Genomic DNA, 17,178 nt, shown 5'->3' with positions numbered 1-17,178 from the left:
AAAAAAGGGGGGGTACCTAGCGAGCATACCTATTAATAGGTATACTTTGCTAGGTAGTTTTAATAACTTAGCTAATACTAGGTAGAATAAGCTAATTCTTTTTTTATTAGAAGGCGCAATACTAGGCGCTTCTATTAAATAATAGATTATGTAAGCGTATCTCTGCTAGTTAAGAAGCTATAAGCCAAAACGTAAAAAAGCACACCCTACCCATCCGCCAGCCTAATCTACGTTATTATCTATCTTCTTTATTTTATGTCTCTCCTCTAATCTTATGTACTCTTAACCCTGCCTTTCTATTAATTATTAGCTAAGGCATTGTCTTAGTAGTCCGAAATTGCTTAGGTACCCCTCTTTTAAATGCTTGGTAACCTCAATCTAGCGGGTTACTAATTATTAGGCTTAGTCTGTGGGCCCCTGCCTTGCTTGGTGAACTTGGCTGAGATCTCTAAGTGATGTTTCTGTACAGATCCGGCCCTGCCAACCTTTCCTCAGTAACCGAATACCTGACAACTTGTCAATAAAGTGAGTGACCTAGCTCTCTAATACTCTCTTTTAAGCAACTCCTAAGGCAAAATTCTGTATTATATCCTGTGTAGGTAGTAAAAGTTGCTTAGTAAGCTGCTCTTTATACTTCATAAGGTCCTCCTCTTGTTGTAGATTAATATTTTGCTGTTCTGCTAACATGTCTTTGCGCAGGCGCATATTGCCTTGATGTCTACGCGTCAACGTTGAGCGCACAACACCATGTGTTTTAGCGATTTTGGTGTACAGGATCTTTTCACAGGGGCTTAATTGAGCTATCTCTGCAAGGGCTAGATTGAGCGACATAGTGGCGTTGAGCAAAATTGGTGTGAAGTTTGACGCGTTCTTGTTGATGCGCGCATTTGATAAATGCGCGCATTTGGTGCACGGACACGGTAGGTCATCAAGATTTCAGGCATTTGCACAGCGAAATCAGCCTTGCATACTTCGTATCTCTACGAAGCAGGTGGGTCTAGTATGCAAGGTCCGCAGCGCACACAATGCAGCATCAACCAAGGCGGTGCTTGCAGCTGTTTGCTTCGGCCTGGCGATGGCTTGCTGTGCAGCCTCAACACAAAGACGAATTGCTATGGTCTCAACGTGTATCTCCCAAAGAGCTCTATGGGTACGCAATTGAGCTGTCAATCGACTGCCAGCCTCGCCTATCTTCGTATCTCTTACGGTATCGACGAACATTCACGTCCGTTATCTCAAGCCCAATAATTACCTAGTCTCATCTACCGAGCTTCATAACTGCGGCACAAGGCCTTTGCGGCCATCATGTCGCGATTCCTGCTACAATTGCGTATGTGGCCCACTCCTCCGCACTCGGACGTCTTCGCAGCTGCCTCATCGGTGTAGGCTTCTTACCAAAACGGTCGAGGCAGTGATCGTCATTGTTGTACGGCAAATTCCTATTAGGGCCGACCGTTGCAGCGGCTTAAAAAGTGAAAGGCGTGCCCAGCCATGGCTCCTGTACTTGCTGAACTTGTTTCCTCCTTCTACCGCGAGAGTATCAATATGGCGCGTGGTGCAATCTTGTCGCGGTGCTTGACCGGGCTGCTGACGCTGCAGTCGGTGCTCGCAAACCCAGTTCCCTCAGGCTATCCTACATCGCCCGTGATCAAGCATGGTGAGCTAGGCGCTGTGGCTTCAGAGAGCGATATCTGCAGCCATATCGGTGTGGATTTGTTGAAGCAAGGCGGCAATGCTGCAGATGCATTGGTCGGTACTGTGGCCTGCGTGGGAGTCATTGGCATGTACCACTCTGGTAGGTCTTGCAGCTGACGTTCTGGCACGGCTCGCCTTCGAGAAGCTGACAATCTGCAGGCATCGGAGGCGGTGGCTTCATGCTTGTTCGAGCACCTAATGGCACCTACGAGTTTATTGACTTCCGCGAGACCGCACCGGCTGCTAGTTTTCAGGACATGTATTTGGGCAACGAGGATGCGAGCATAAACGGTGGTCTGGCTTCTGGTGTACCTGGCGAAATCCGTGGTTTGCAGTACCTTCATGAGAACTATGGCAAGCTGCCTTGGGCGAAAGTGCTCACGCCGGCAGTCAAGGTCGCGCGAGAGGGATGGCGAGTCAACGAGGATTTGATCAGCTACATCAAGTCTGCGACAGCAAGTTTGAATGCATCGACAAACTTCTTGCTCAATGACCCGGAGTGGGCTATCGACTTTGCGCCCAAGGGTCGCGTCGTCCAGCTCAATGAGACCATCACCAGGAAGCGTTACGCCGACACACTCGAGACCATCGCCAACGAAGGCCCTGACGCCTTCTATGAGGGACCTCTTGCGGAAGCAACCATTAACGCTCTTCAGGCCAAGGACGGGTCGATGACCCTGGAGGATCTCAAGAACTATACAGTCGCCATCCGCAAGCCGTCAACCATCACGTACCACGACTTCAAGCTCACAGCTTGCAGCGCTCCCAGTGGCGGTGAGGTCGCACTTTCCGCCTTGAAGATCCTAGAGGGATACTCTGCCTTCGGTGACCCAGCTAGCATCAATCTGACCACCCACCGTCTGGACGAAGCCATGAAGTTTGCTTATGGCATGCGCGCTGAGCTGGGTGACCCGTTGTATCTCGAGGGTATGGATGAATACCAAGAAGGGATGGTCTCGGCTTCCACTGCGGCAGAAATCCGCTCCAAGATCAGCGACACTCAGACCTTCAACGTCTCCTACTATGATCCTAAGGGACTGGAGTCACTTGAGACTCCCGGAACTTCGCATATTGTAGCTGCGGACAAGGATGGTCTCGCCATCACATTGACAACGACCGTCAATCTGCTCTTCGGTAGCAAGCTCGTCGTCCCAGAGACAGGAGTCATCATGAACAACGAGATGAACGACTTCTCGATTCCTAACACGACCAACGCATTCGGCTACATTCCTAGTCCCGCCAACTTTATACGCCCTGGCAAGCGCCCATTGTCCTCCATCTCGCCTGTCATTGTCGAGCATCTCAACTCTACCCTGGCGAATGCTTTCTACGTCGCTATAGGTGCAGCTGGAGGTAGTCGTATCATTACTGCCACCATCCAGAACCTGATTCACATTTTGGACGGCAATCTGACAACTGCAGAGGCGCTGGCTCAGCCCAGAATTCACGATCAGCTTGTTCCGGCCCAGGTCAGCTTCGAGCCCACATTTAACAATGGAACCACAGCCTTTCTGAAGTCTCTGGGCGCCAATGTGACATGGGCAGCGGCGGGAAGCACAGCGCAGGGTCTCAGGAGGCTAAGCAACGGCACATTCGAGGCTGCTGGTGAGCCACGACAGAAGAACAGTGGTGGATTTGTCGTGTAGATATGCATGGGTGGTAATAGATTAGCCGAGTTGCTAGACAAGATGACAAATAATCATCAACTCAAAGAAGGCTTGTGAGTCGTGAAGACTGGGCAAACAAAAGTACTTCGTAAAGCGCCGATAACGTGAAAGGCGCTAGAGCGCGGCTCCCAAAAGTGGGCCGCGAACTCCGCTTGCGAGCTATCAATCCTTGGTTCGTCGCGGTCTCGCCTACTCAACATCCATCACCATCTCTCACCTGCACACACAGTTCCCCCGTCGCCCGCTCGTCACTTGATTCGGTCAACTGACATCGACCTCGGGACCAATACCAAACGCGACAACATGTTGCCCAACGGCCGCGGCGCCATTGCGCATGTCGAATACTCGGGCGAGGAGGCTGCACCGGAAATCAGGAAGCTTCTCGGCGCGGTGGTAAGTTGAGCGCAACACAGTCTGATGGCGCAAACTGACAGTACATAGATCGAAAATGAGGACGAGTTCGAGAGATGGGAGGTGCTCGTCACTCGCGCCTCCGAGCTCGAGGGCGGCGTCACCCGCAATTCGAGTCCCTCAGCCATTGAACTGGTGCGCAACGTTTACGACTGCTTTCTGCAGAAGTTTCCACTTTTCTTCGGGTACTGGAAAAAATACGCCGATCTCGAGTTCGCGATAGGAGGCACAGAGACCGCTGAGATGGTTTACGAGCGCGGTGTATGCGCTGTCACCACTTCGGTCGACCTGTGGGCCAACTACTGCACCTTCAAGATGGACACATGTCACGACAATGACATCATTCGAGAGTAAGTTCTGCCTTTCTTCCTCGGTTCTGAGACTCAAATCAGCCCATAGCCAGCAGCAAGTACTTTGCGCGTTGGCGATGTGTGTTTAGGTCTGATGCACTGCCACTTTCTGCCGCTTCCTGCGGCGCTTCGTTTTGTTTACCGCACTTATTGCATCGCGTCAAGTCTTCGCGCATCTCCGAGACAATTGGTTGTCAACGGTGCTGGTCCCACGGGGCCTCGGTGCACTCTCTGCAAGCTCAATCTTGGCCGTCCCTCCCCCTTCCCTAATTCGACCCAAACATGCTGACAGTATAGACTGTTCGAGCGTGGAGCTCATTCTGTCGGCCTCGACTTCCAAAGCCACCCATTTTGGGACAAGTACATCGAGTTTGAGGAACGCGTCCAAGAACCTGGCAATTCGACCAGGATCTACAGCCGCGTCCTGCTCCTCCCCATCTACCAATTCTCCCGCTACTACGAAAAGTTCAACGCACTTATTGGCACACGGCCAATCGAAGACCTCGCCGAGCCCGACACCATCGAAACCATCAAGAACGCGATGCAACTGGAGAATCAAGGATTCCCCGAGAAAGCTCCTCTTGAGCTTGAACGACAACTTCGTGAGAAGATCCACGCATACTACTACGAGTCGTACTCCCGCACACAACAAGACGTCCAGAATCGCTGGGCTTACGAGCAGACCATCAAGCGCGCGTACTTCCACGTCACCGAGCTTGAAGACGCCGAGCTTGACAACTGGCGCAAGTACCTCGATCACGAGGAAAAGCAGGGCGATTTCGAGCGCACCTCGTTCTTATATGAGCGCTGCTTGGTCGCTTGTGCCCTCTACGATGAGTTCTGGCTTCGGTATGCGCGATGGATGTTTTCTCAGGGCAAAGAGGAGAACACGCGCATTATCTACATGCGGGCCAGCTGTATCTTCGTCCCTATCGAGGCTCCCGCGATCCGTCTCAACTGGGCACGCCTCGAAGAGAAGCTTGGCCGTGTCTCGGTGGCTCGCGAGATCCACACGTCCATGCTCGAGCAGGCTCCAGACCACGTCGAGACCATCATCTCTTTGGCGGGCGTTGTACGAAGGCATGAGGGTAACGATGAGGCTGTCAAGGTCCTTGAGGAGTACATTGGTCTGCGTAGCAGCCAGATTGGCGGTGTGTTGATTGCAGAGCAAGCACGTATCTTGCTGCAATGCAAGAGTGCGGTCGGTGAGGCTCGCCAGGCTTTCCAAGACAAGCACCAGAAGTTCTCTGATTCAAAAGACTACTGGTACAAGTACCTACAATTCGAGATCGAGCAGCCCGCTACTGATCCAGAAGAGGCTTACAAGCGGGTGAAGGCGGTGCATGACTTGGTCCAAACCAAAGGACGACTTTCCCCAGAGGCTTCTAAGAAGCTCTCCCATTTCTACATGGACTTCTTGCTGAATCGTGGCGGCAAGGACGCGGCCGAGGAGTACATGAAACTGGACAGGGAGGTCAACGGGTATGTATCATCTGCTTCAAGCGATCCCTCCCAGTCCCACCCCTCGAAACGAAAGAAGCAGCCTCACAACGCAGCAAACAAGCGTCAACGCAAGTGATTGCTGGGATCCGACGCATCATAGCTTGAAGAGACGTGTGCTGCCACTCGAGCCAGCACCACCCTAGACACCTCGTCGCTTTATTTGTTCGTAACCTTCGCCTTTGCTCCTTGCTAGCGAAATGTAATACACCTCGATTCTTATATCTTCTTTGACCCTGCTGACCTGGCTCTCACGGCTTTAGAACCAAGTCATCTGAAGACATCGGTGAATCGAGCACCACCTCGAAGCCGGCGCATCGTACACGCTTCTAGCAGTTGCGCAGTCCACGAGTGTGGTGCATCCGCTAGCGCACGTTCGTCACTCCATGCAAAATACTTCTCGTGACGACTGGTCCTGCATACCAAGCAAAGGCTTCTCGACTTCGGAATAACGACGCATGAGACTTAGATACCCACGACCTCTCAACAAAGACTGCCAGCTAGGTTTGGACTACTCCCTTCCCCTTCACTAGCGTACATCTTCTTACGACGACCCATTGTGCGATCAACCCTGGACTACAAACGATGCTTCTCATTACGCCTACGCGTGAGCCAACAGCCAATCGGCAATGACCAGCGTAGGTTTGAATCACACCGTTGCAGTCTTGTATCTGTCCTGTAAAATCCATGTCAACTAATGAATGGGCTTCTCGCCATACATGTAGAGAATTCAATAAGCACAAAACTTCAGCAGCGTACCTCCATACCTACGATTACTCATCTTTCGCAGTCTGTTTTCTCCATTCCAAGGTCCAATTCTACACCGTGGCGTTTTGACAGCTCAACACACGGCCTTCGAGCCTTTGAAAAATCTTTACCCTTACCTTCCCCCATGTGCATCCGATGACTTTTATGTCGCTCACACACTTACCATTTCGTTTGTCCTAATCTCTCTCGCCGTGCACAGATCTAGACAATCACTCCAAATCGACAGCAAGTCGACAACTGTTTATAGACGGAGTCGCCCTCATAATTTCTTCGCCCATGCGCCTCTCCCTTCCTGCGGCTACACAATCAGCCCAAGGCCAATACAGCGATCGGCGTCGTTATAAAAGTCACTCTGAAGAGTTTCGCCCATGGTATGTGGCTGGCCCAGGTCACGATCAGTCAAATCGTGGAGGTGCGAGCGGCTAGGAGGCAAATTTCCGTTATGCAAATCGGAGCGGTCTGTACGCTGCCTGCCCGATTAAGCATCTTACGGAGCTAAAGGATCTGCTACTGATGGATGGTTCGCTGCCCTTGCCGCTTATGACTGAACATGGAAATGAACTAAGAAAGCCAATCTTTCGTGTGCAAACAGAGGTGTGTCCGACGGCTCCAGAGAAGGAGGAGCATTGAGAGAAATGGAACTGTTGGCCAACAAGAAGCTAGAGTTGATATAATACTGTTCATCTCGTCGAGATTGGTGTCTTGACGCTTTACGGACACGGCCTCCTCCTGCAACCTTGTGCTAATATCTACCAAACAACAATCCGTCTCTGCGAAGCCTCCATCGCGAAACCGCACCCGCCATCCCTCTCCTGCGCCACTGCTGGAGACGCACACTTCCCGCTCTTGAGCCCACAGCATGCACTCGCACAATCAGCATCACTGATGCAAGCTCCAGTGATGAACTGCTTTCCCTTTGGCAGCGCCGCTTCATTTCCGGAACTTGGAGCCTGTCCAGCAGCTGGCGGCGTCTGCATAGGCGCATCTTCTGCCTGAGCGCCCGTAGGTGTGCCACCAGTCAGTGCAAGAGCCGCATTGTTGTTTGGCTGGGCGTTGCCGAATCCACACCCACCATCTCTCTCTTGCGCGACTACAGGGCCAGCGCATTTACTACTGTTGAATCCACAACAGGCGGATGCGCAGTCTGCGTCTGAGGTGCATGGACCTGTGATGAATTGAGTGCCTTGGGCTGCGGCTTCCAGAGATACTGTGGACGTTAGTGTGCGAATTGAAGGGCATGAGAGAACATACACATCAGAACAGCCATGATGTGGAACAGGTTCGTCATGTTCTCCGATGCCTCGAAGGTTTGATCGTCGTTTTGCGATGCGTTTACGATCGTTGGGCTGTAGCTGGTAGAGTAGAATTGGCACCTCACGTGGATTTTGCAGTCGTTCTAGCTTGCCTTGCGAGGTCCTAAGGCCATCTCTTATACTCGAAGCACACGCATTCGTACACAAGGCTGGCAACCTGGAGTACGCATCCTACTCCGGACGTGTCAAAACATAGCGCCTGTATAGTGTTTGACCTTCGCACGAAAGCGCAAATCATCTGCTAGAAGCAGCATACGCGGCTATTCACTGGTAAGGCAGCCATCTGAAATCAGTAAAAAGAGCTGTTCTCAAACTCGGTCCCGCACCAATGGGAGTGGTACTTAAGTTGTTGGCAGCAAGGTGCAGCCTACGGCATCACCTTCCCTGTCTGAGGAGACGAGGCGCCGACTTTGCCTGTCTGACTTCAATGTGCTGGCGGCTCGGGCGTGGCTGAGCACTTCGAAACGGTCCAGGTCACGAAACCATTTCTGCCGGCGGCCAATGTGTCTGGACATAACATCATCGTACTGTGATTGAATAGCAGTGACGCGCAACATGAGAACGGACACAACGAAGTATTTAGGTCTGCGCGTTAATACGAGGGCAAAAAAATGCGAGACGAAAAGCCGTTTCACGATCCGTCTGCGCGGCGGTCAGCATACTGACCTCAATGCTTCCAACCACCGAGAAGCAGGCTCAGCTCAGCTCACTGATGTTCCACGGTCTCTGGAACATCTCGCATAGCAATATTTGCCGCCATATACTGTTTACTATTGATCGATCGGATTAGAGGCCTTTGTCAGTCCTGTAGAGAGGGAATCGGCTGCGGTGCAGGTGTGACGATCGGCAGCGGGCTTGTCGGACATGGAAGGTGGGTGGACGGCGTCATAACGCAGTTGCACAGAGCAGCGAGGTCGTTGTTTCTCGTGTGCACATGAAGGCGGCGACGTTGGCTTGGGAAATGGCAGTCACACGTGGCGAAGGGTCGCAGACGACCACGACCTCATTTGTCATTCGCACTGGCTTGCTCTAGCTTCGATGAGAACGCGCTTAGAATCGTGTCTGTAGAGCTTTTAAGAAGCATGCACCGACAAACTCTACGCGCGAGACGTGAGCTCAATTCCAGCACAGCGACTTATCAGTTGGTTCTTCGAGCCTCCGGCTACTTCTCCCTTGCCCAGTGTTGACCAGGCGTGCGTTCCGGATCGCGATACCCATATTGTATCAATCGCTATCGCTATCGCTACTGCTCTCGTCGTCACTACTCTCAACGTCGCTTCCCAGAGCAGCGAGTGGCATACCCTTCGTCAGCTTGCCCAGACTCATAGTGCGCGGATCGAACGTCTTCTTTTGTGTCGTAGCTTGCGCAGCTTTGGTATCTGCAAGTTGCTCTCGCAGGCTGCGGAAGCCTGTGTATCGGCGGCGATCAGCTGCCTGTACAGAGACTGACTGGCTAGAGCGCGGAGCCTGTGGGGACTGCAGTGTCGGTAGTGGGACCGGTGTCTGTTGCGTTGGAGGGCGAGCCTGAGACGGAGCAGACTGGCTGCTTTTTGAGACGATCGGGGCTAAGGTTACGAGACCCCCAAGAGGAGGTGAGGAAGGCGGTTCAGCCTGAGTGTGAAATCCACTGGCTGGACCGGTTGGCAGAGCAGGCGTCTCGTCATCCTCGCTATCTGACGAAGATTCACTTTCGCTCTCACTCTCTTCCTGATTGTTGACCCGCGGCGATGCGACCTTGAGAGCGGTGGCCTCATCGCCACCGTCGTCGCTTTCCGATGCATCTGGCGTTGGGGAGTGACTTAGAAAGCGAGCGGGACGCCGAGAAACAGCTGGTGAAGAGCGTGTGGAAACAGCAACGCTGGCAGAGCGCGATCCGGCTGCATTGTCTTCGAAGGCGGTGCTGTAATGATCCTGATCGGCAAAGCCCTCATCATCTGTGACTGGTGTCACTACTGCTGCTTCAGGTGCTGGCTTCTGATCTTGCGTCGGCTCAATTACGGGAGTGTGGAGGCTTTGATCTGAAAGACCACACCCATTTCGAGTTCCCCAACGCGCAGCTCCTTCCGCTTCCTGCCCAGAGGGTGGCTTGTCCTGGGTCTGAGGCGCAGCGATGTACATTGCCGGAGTTTCGTGCTCAGGTAGTGTCTTTGGCCGCTCTTTCTCCTTATCGTTTGCGCTGCTGCGATCGTCAGTGATTCGTTGAGATCGTCTCTTCGCCGGAGTGCCTTGGACTTCCAGACCCACTTCCGTGCCAGTCTTTGCCTGCTGTTCGGGTTCGTCATCTGGATCTGGGTCGGAGTCTGAGGAGTCTGAGGAGTCCGAGGAAGACGATTCAGCGCTCGAGATTTCGGTGGTGCCGTTTGCTGGCTTCGCGGTGTGTGTTGTAACAGCGGGCTGCTTCGTAGTATTCTTGTCGAACTTGGGTGTCGAGCTTTGCGTAGCGCTTTTCATTTTCGCGGAGGCCTTCACTGTGGCATCGGGGCTGTTCTTGCTTGTACTAGGATCGCCAGTCGCAAGCAGCGAGCTTCCTGCGCTCCTGCTGCGTAGAGCGTGACGGCCGTTCGGCAGCAACAATACCTCATTTCGCCCCGTGTCGGTTTCGGTGTTGTGATCTAGGTATGAAGTAATCTTATTGCGGAGGCTGCGCACGGAATTGCTTCGCTCATGAGTGCGACCAAGCGTTTCAGCCTGATCATCCTCCATACCCTCAAAGTCGACGCTTGATTGGAGACCAGGACATCCTTCATGAAGCCTGCTGTGTCGCGCAAGTGCATCAACACGAGAGAAATTACGGCCACAATTGGAACAAGTGTGTGTTCGCTCATCTGCGTGCGTTTTGGCGTGTCTCTTTAGATTGGACTCTCGCACAAAGCGCGCGTGACACGTAAGGCATTCGTGAGGCTTCTCTTGGGGTGTGCCTGTCACAGTCTGCGTGCTGTTCGGCGTCGGTGTCTTGGTTGCTCGCTTGGTCACCACCGCAGCTTCCTTGCCTTTCGGTGATCCTATGGCGCTCTGAGATGCTGCCGAGCTGATGGACCTCTGCTTCTTAGTGCTCGAAGCCAACTGCATTGGTGATGGCCGAATTGCTGGTCGAGGCTTGCTTGCATTTGCCAGCGAAGCTGGCGTCGCAGCAGCCTGGGAATTCGCACCACCCTTTGTGCTGGTAGGCGTACTCACCAAGAAGTCTCGTGAGGGTTTCTTCAGGCTGCCAGGCTTTGAAGACTTTGCGGGCGTCTTCCGCGCGGGAGTCTGATGAGTATTCGAAGTAGGTGCCGCAGCCTCGTCAGGCAAGGAGACTGTGGGATCCGCATCGTCGTTGTCTTCATCATTGGCAGCGGTGTAGCTCTTCGGTCTTGTCGCGGATTGAGCTTCTTCGTGCGGTGTGGATCCGATCACGTCAGCAAGCGGGGGTTGAACCGCGTGTGCCTTCGCTGCCGAAGCTGGCGTTCTGTTCCCGGCGGAGCGCCCATATCCGCGAGCCGTGTTCAAGAGACGGAAGCTTGACCCGGGCGGACGACCGTACGTCACACCAGTCTTGTCCGGGGTGGCGGTCGGGTGCATGAAGTCGGGCGAGCTGGACACATCGTAGACGTCCTTGCGCCGTCCCGTGGCCGGAGCCAGCTTGGGCTCAGGCTCGACTGATGACACGGGCGACTGCTGCATGGCAACCTCCTGTGGGTCGACCTGTGAGGGGCCCGCCTGCGCTTGTGCGTCTGCCTGCTCGTCCCCTGCGGTCTCGTGGTCCACCTCTGCCACTTCCTCGTTCGTAGTCGTGGGCTGCGGTGGAGCCTCCTGTGGTTGTGCGCGCGGTGTGCGTGTCGGGCGCCGCGAGGGTCGCTCATTGCCGGGTCGCTCTTCGATGGCAGGCTTGACGGGCCTCTCGGCGGGCTCGGCGGGCTCATTTGGTGACGCAGCCTCGATGCCGTCAAGGAGGGGCGGCTGCTCTGGCTCCGGCTCCTCCTGCTTGACTGTAGGCGCGCTGAACGGTGCTTGGCCTGTCTCGGTGCGGCCCAGCTCGACCAGCGACGCGCCCGTCCTCGACCTCGCCAGGTGGCGCCCGGCCTCTGCGTCTTCAGTGCCTGCGACGGCGGCTTGCTGCGACTCGGTCGAGGGGATCGGTCGGTTCGGCGAGAGATCGCGCGTTTCGGACGCGCTCTGCGGCCGTTGGGCTGCAACGCGTCGCCTCTTGTTGGCGCCGTCGTCCACGTCCTCCCCGCCGCGCTTCTGGGCGCCCGTCGGCCGCAGCATGGACCCTGGCACGACCGACGTCTCGCGGTATATAAAATGGGGCACGACATTGATCATGCGCATCTTGACGTCGGGCTCGCCCTCGAAGATGTCGCCCACCGTGTCCGTCATGTCAAGGTCGCAGTCGTAGGCATCCTGCAGCTTCTTGATGCTGAACGTCGCCGCTTGCTGGGCGTTGAGATAGTTCTTCTTGTATCGCTGCTCGATGTCGCCCCAAACCGTCTCGAACGTGTCGTGCAGCTCAACTGGCAGGGCAAACTTGCGCTCTTTGAACGCCGCCAGCGCTTCCGCCTGGTATTCGCCGTGTGCATTTTCTGCCACCAGCGCCTTGACCACGACGGTCAACCGCATGCGTTTGCTTGGTTTCTCCATCGCCGGCGGGTGGGCGCAATGGAAATGCGAGGATTTGGGGATTCGACGCTCTGCGCAACGAAGCAGTGTTGCGGAGCTCGGAGAACACAAAGTTTCTGGGTGGGGCCGACTTGCTAGCGCCATCTTGTGGACTGCTGGTCACTGCGGTAATGACGTCGATCACAGCACGCGCCACAACGCGTTGGCACGCGTCTCCAGCTGGCAACGCAGGCACTCCACCGCATCATCGCATCATCTCAGGAGGCAACCGGCGCAGCTGAAGCACGTCTCGCAAACTTGTCGACTGGCTTGATCAATACCTGTGTTCGTCTGGTGATTCACCGGGACATGTATCTCGTCTTCTCGGCGCTGCAAGAGAAGGAGCACTAACGTACCTCACGGGCGAGTGGCCGGCCCGAGCGAGTGACCTGATTTTGCCAAGACCACACCAAACTTCAACTTCTCTTGCATATCACAGCAAGTTACTATAAGTTACTATAACTTACAGTATACAGCACTAATCTATAGTATCTTGTACATCTTTTATACATATTCAAGTGTTGTGCCCTGCCTTACTACACCTGCTATAGCGTTGTAAAGACTAAGTGCCTAGTTTAACACGCCTCTTCTTACTTACCTTCTCCCTATTACTATAGGCTTTAAACTCCTTTAGGGTAGTTAGGCATACTCCTTTACTAATAGTAAGAGTCCCCTCCCTCTAGATCTGCTTCCTCTTGTGTAATTTATGGCGTGTAGCGGCCTTATTAGCAGCTTGAAGCTCTGCGACCTAGTTACGCACTAAAACTGGTAAATGCGCTATTATCTCTGCGCCCTTAGTAAGCTAATTAAGAGTATTAACTATTAAAGTTAACGTGAGTGCATAGCGAGTGCGCCGGATAAGCGAGCGCGCCACCCCAACAAGCTATTAGGCCTTCTACACGCAATTGCTCAACACCACAACGTTATACTATAGGCAACAGTATATATTCTTAATTGCTAACATCTACTAACGTACCCCACGGGCGAACGACTCAACGGGCGAGCGACTCACTTTTGCCAAGCCCCCACCAAACCACCCTTCCTACACCAATGCCTTCTCAACAACACCACTTAGACGCGTCAAAAGAACGTCAGATACAGCTTGCGCTCTAGGCTCTTAAACAAGACGCGAATCTCTCTAAGCAGCGCGCTGCAGCTATCTATAAGGTTCCTTAAGCTACACTAAACAAACAACGCGCTGGACGACCTTCACACGCTAATTCTGCACCTAACTTATAGAACCTAGACAAGAATAAGGAGCAGGTGATTGTTGATTACATCCTTTAGCTAGCTGCGCGAGGATTTCCCCCTCAGCTTGCAGCTGTGGCTGATATGGCCAATTCTTTGCGCGCTGAGCGCAATCTAGGCTATGTTGGCGTAAACTAGCCTAGTATGTTTGTTAAGCGTCAACTAGAGCTTAAAGTGAGGTTTAATCGCAAGTACAACTACAAGCGAGCCCTCTGTGAGGATCTAGAGATTATATAGGGCTGGTTCCAGCTTGTAGAGAATACTAAAGCCAAGTATAGTATCCTAGATAAAGACATGTACAACTTTAATAAGACAGGCTTTATAATAGGCTAGATATCTACAGGAGCAGTTGTTACAGGCTTAGAGCGTTGTGGACAGCCAAAGTCTATTTAATAGGGCAACTAGGAGTGGACAATAGTTATCTAGGGCATTAATAGGGCAGGCTAGGCTATACTACCCTTTATTATCTTTAAGGCGCAACATTACCTCTCTACCTAGTATAAAGAGGAGGGTCTGCCCTAAGACTAGGTTATTACAGTCTCTAAGAATAGCTAGACTACTAACAAGCTTAGTCTAGAGTAGTTAAAGCACTTTAACGCGTATACAAAGGAGCGTACTGTTAGGACCTACTGTCTACTAGTTATTAATAGTTATAAGAGCTATAACTTGCTTAAATTCTAGCAATACTGTAGGAATAACAAGATTATTACCTTGTGTATGCCTCTACACTTATTGCACCTTCTACAGCTACTTAATGTAGGCTGTTTTGCCCCTTTAAAGCAGGCGTATAGGCGCTAAGCTAATAACCTTATGCGCAGCTAGATTAACTATATTACAAAGACTAAGTTCCTGCCATGCTTTATACGCGCCTACAACGCTATAATTACTACTAGCAATATCTAGGGAGGGTTCTAAGGCGCTAGACTAGTCCTATTTAACCTAGAATAGGTTATAAGCAGCCTTAATGTGAAGCTGCGCACTCTATCACCACAACTCCCTATTAATAAAGAGCCCTAGCAGTTGCAAACCCTAAGCAATACCCTAGAATTTAGGTTGTAATCTACTCTAATTTAAGATAAGTTCTAGAGATACTAGGGTAGCTTACTAAATTCTATAACAAGCGCGCTTAAGCATTACATTAAGGGCGCAGCAATAGTCACACACAAGCTTGTGCTTACAGAGAAATAGATTACTAAGCTTAAAACAGCTAATAAGGCTACTGCACGCTAGAAATCACACAAGAGAAAGCAAGTCTAGGTAGAAGAGACCCTAATAGTTAAGGATAGCCTGTAATTAATAACTCTAAAGGAGTTTAGGGCGCGTAGTAATAGGAAGAAGGTAAAGAAGTAAGTGCGCGCTGATAGGGCTAAGCTGACCTAAAGGCGCTGTAGATAGTGCAACAAGACTAGACATAACGCGCGAATATGCAAGAATGATGTAGAAGTAGTTTCTAAGTAATATTACAGGTTGTTCTACCCTGCGCAGCGCCGAAGTGGGCTGATAGAGGCCATAATGGGGTGAGGTTTGGTGTGGGCTTGGCAAAAGTGAGTCGCTCGCCCGTTGAGTCGTTCGCCCGTGGGGTACGTTATATCTTTTTTACACGTGCGTGAGTTGTGCCCTGTCTTACTACAGCGCTTGCAGTGCCTTTTGCCCTGCTTGCCTGCACCTGTTTAGGCCCTACTCTTACGCGTTTCCCCCTCTACCTGCGCCCTAACATTACATTAGGCTATTAAATCCTCTACCTATTCCTTTAAAAGGTCTCTACCCTTCTAGATCTGCTTTCTTTTGCGTGATTTGCGCTTAGAAGCAGCCTTGTTTAACGCTTTAAGCTGCAGCACTTGGGCTGCTAATAATGTCTGCCTATGCAGTAGCATTGCAGTGCCTCTCTGCAGCTAATTAACAATCTCTACTATTAGAGTTAGTAATAATCCTTAGTGCTTTTAAATACAATTGCGAAGTAGTGTTAATTAAGACTCTATCTTATTAGCGTTAGTAGGTATCTTAGGGTTCTATTAGGTCCCCCCTAGTAGAGGTGGTGTTAGTGTCTAAAGCTTAACATTAAGCTTTAATAGCACCACTAATAGATTATTAGGTACTAAGCTAGTTGCCTTAAAGCTTAATGTGATGTTTGCCTTTAAGAACGCCTTCTTAAAAACCTTTGCAAATGTTGCAATAAAGGCCTTCTTGTTAATTTAGCTAATAACGTACCTCACGGGCTCGTGGATCACCCGGGCTCGTGGATCACTTTTGCCAAGCCCCCACCAAAACCACCCCATTCTGGCGCAAAATAGCCCACTTTGGCCCTGTATAGTACAAAGCAAGATGCGATATCATTCAGAGTCTACTTCTACTACCTTCTGGCAGGTACGCGCATTATGCCTAGTCTCTTTGCACTGTGTACACTGTTATTAAGATAGTTCACCTACTTCAGCGCGCACCTGCCTCTTTAGCTTCTTCCTATTACTACACGCCCTAAAGTCCTTAAGAGCAGCTAAACAAGCCCTATCCTTAACTATTAAGGTCCCCTCTACTTAAACCTGCTTTCTTTTTTGTAATCTACGTTGCGTAGCAGCCTTATTTGCTGCTTAAAGCTCTATAATCTCCTTTTACGCTAACACTAGCTTATGCGTGATAATTACTGCTCCCTTTAAGACCTTCTTAAAAGCCTCTACTATAGACGTTAGTAAGCTATCTACATGCCTCTAAATCCTTGCCTTTATAAGCATTAATTGCAATCCTAATTTAAGGGTATTGCTTAGGGTTTGCAACTGCTAGGGCTTATTGCTAGGGAGTAGTAGTAATAGAGTACGTAGCTAGACATTAAGCGCTATTATAACCTGTTCTAGGTTAAATAGGACTAATCTAGCGCCTTAAAACCCTCCTTAGATATTACTAGGAGTAATTACTGCATTATAGGCGCGTATAAAGCATAGTAAGAACTTAAGCTTTATAATATAGGTAATCTAGTTGCGCATAAGATTCTTAGCTTAGCGGCTATACACTGTCTTTAAAGGCGAGAAACACCCCATATTAAGAGGCTGCAGGAGGTGTGATAAGTGTAGAGGCATGCAGATAGTAATAATCTTGTTCTCCTTGCAGTATTCCTAGAAAGCGAGCGAGTTATAGCTCTTATGGCCATCAATTGCGAGCAGTTAGTGGCTGCTAACTAGTGCTCTCTTCTTTGTATGCTTATTAAAGTGCTTTAACTACTACAGGCTAAGCTTATTTGTTGTCTAGCTGTTCTTAGATACTGCAATAACCTAATTGTGAGGTAGATCCCCCTCCTTAAACTAGGCAGAGAGGTGATGGCGGCCCTTAAAGATAAAAAAGGGTGGAATAGCCCACCCTGTTGCGTTAATAACCTAGATAACTGTTGTCTACTCTCTATTGCCTTGCTGCACTACCTTTAGCTGTCCTTGTCTCTCTAAAGCTGTAACAACTAAACTAGTAGATATCTAGCCTATTATAAAGCTAGCCTTGTTAAAGTTAAATATATCTTTATCTAGGATGCTATACTTAGCTTTAATGTTAGCTGCTAGGCCAAACTAGCCTTGTATAATCCTAGGATCCTTGCAGAGGGCTCTCTTA

The 17,178-nt window shown here is 51.1% G+C and overlaps 5 protein-coding genes across 5 annotated transcripts in view; 2 read left to right on the top strand and 3 right to left on the bottom strand.

Annotated features, from left to right (window-relative positions):
• The first annotated feature begins 1,326 nt into the window (after positions 1–1,326).
• Positions 1,327–3,439, top strand: M421DRAFT_424780 (gamma-glutamyltranspeptidase 1 precursor). The gene is made up of 2 exons (XM_033593864.1): positions 1,327–1,795; positions 1,855–3,439. Exons 1-2 carry the CDS (start codon positions 1,492–1,494, stop codon positions 3,339–3,341), a joined length of 1,791 nt encoding a protein of 596 aa, XP_033444596.1. The 5' UTR covers positions 1,327–1,491; the 3' UTR covers positions 3,342–3,439.
• A 226-nt stretch (positions 3,440–3,665) lies between these two features.
• M421DRAFT_402514 (pre-mRNA-processing factor 39) lies at positions 3,666–5,835 on the top strand (the record flags this gene model as incomplete). Its single annotated transcript, XM_033590240.1, has 3 exons — positions 3,666–3,755; positions 3,804–4,123; positions 4,421–5,835. The coding sequence occupies 3 exons, from the start codon at positions 3,666–3,668 to the stop codon at positions 5,700–5,702; spliced, it is 1,692 nt and encodes a 563-aa protein (XP_033444595.1). The 3' UTR covers positions 5,703–5,835.
• Positions 5,836–7,031: 1,196 nt separating this feature from the next.
• On the bottom strand, positions 7,032–7,862 carry M421DRAFT_280334 (uncharacterized protein). The gene is made up of 2 exons (XM_033588914.1): positions 7,643–7,862; positions 7,032–7,598 (listed from the first exon to the last, which is right to left on the bottom strand). Exons 1-2 carry the CDS (start codon positions 7,677–7,679, stop codon positions 7,141–7,143), a joined length of 495 nt encoding a protein of 164 aa, XP_033444594.1. The 5' UTR covers positions 7,680–7,862; the 3' UTR covers positions 7,032–7,140.
• A 2,599-nt stretch (positions 7,863–10,461) lies between these two features.
• On the bottom strand, positions 10,462–10,773 carry M421DRAFT_72665 (uncharacterized protein; the record flags this gene model as incomplete). The annotated part of the gene is made up of 1 exon (XM_033596900.1): positions 10,462–10,773. A coding segment is annotated over one exon (312 nt), but the record flags the coding sequence as incomplete, so codon positions are not given.
• A 4,862-nt stretch (positions 10,774–15,635) lies between these two features.
• M421DRAFT_72645 (uncharacterized protein) overlaps positions 15,636–17,178 on the bottom strand; it is a gene marked incomplete at both ends in the record, with an annotated part of 5,644 nt that continues 4,101 nt past the window's right edge. Inside the window, one exon of the mRNA XM_033596896.1 lies at positions 15,636–15,734. Coding sequence (XP_033444592.1) covers positions 15,636–15,734 — 99 coding nt within the window. The remainder of the gene's footprint in view (positions 15,735–17,178) is intronic.

The sequence above is a fragment of the Didymella exigua genome (assembly GCF_010094145.1).
Source record: "Didymella exigua CBS 183.55 unplaced genomic scaffold M421scaffold_39, whole genome shotgun sequence".
Lineage (NCBI taxonomy): Eukaryota > Fungi > Ascomycota > Dothideomycetes > Pleosporales > Didymellaceae > Didymella > Didymella exigua.
Note: the sequence above shows the minus strand (reverse complement) of the source record. Positions and strands in the feature narration are given on the sequence as shown.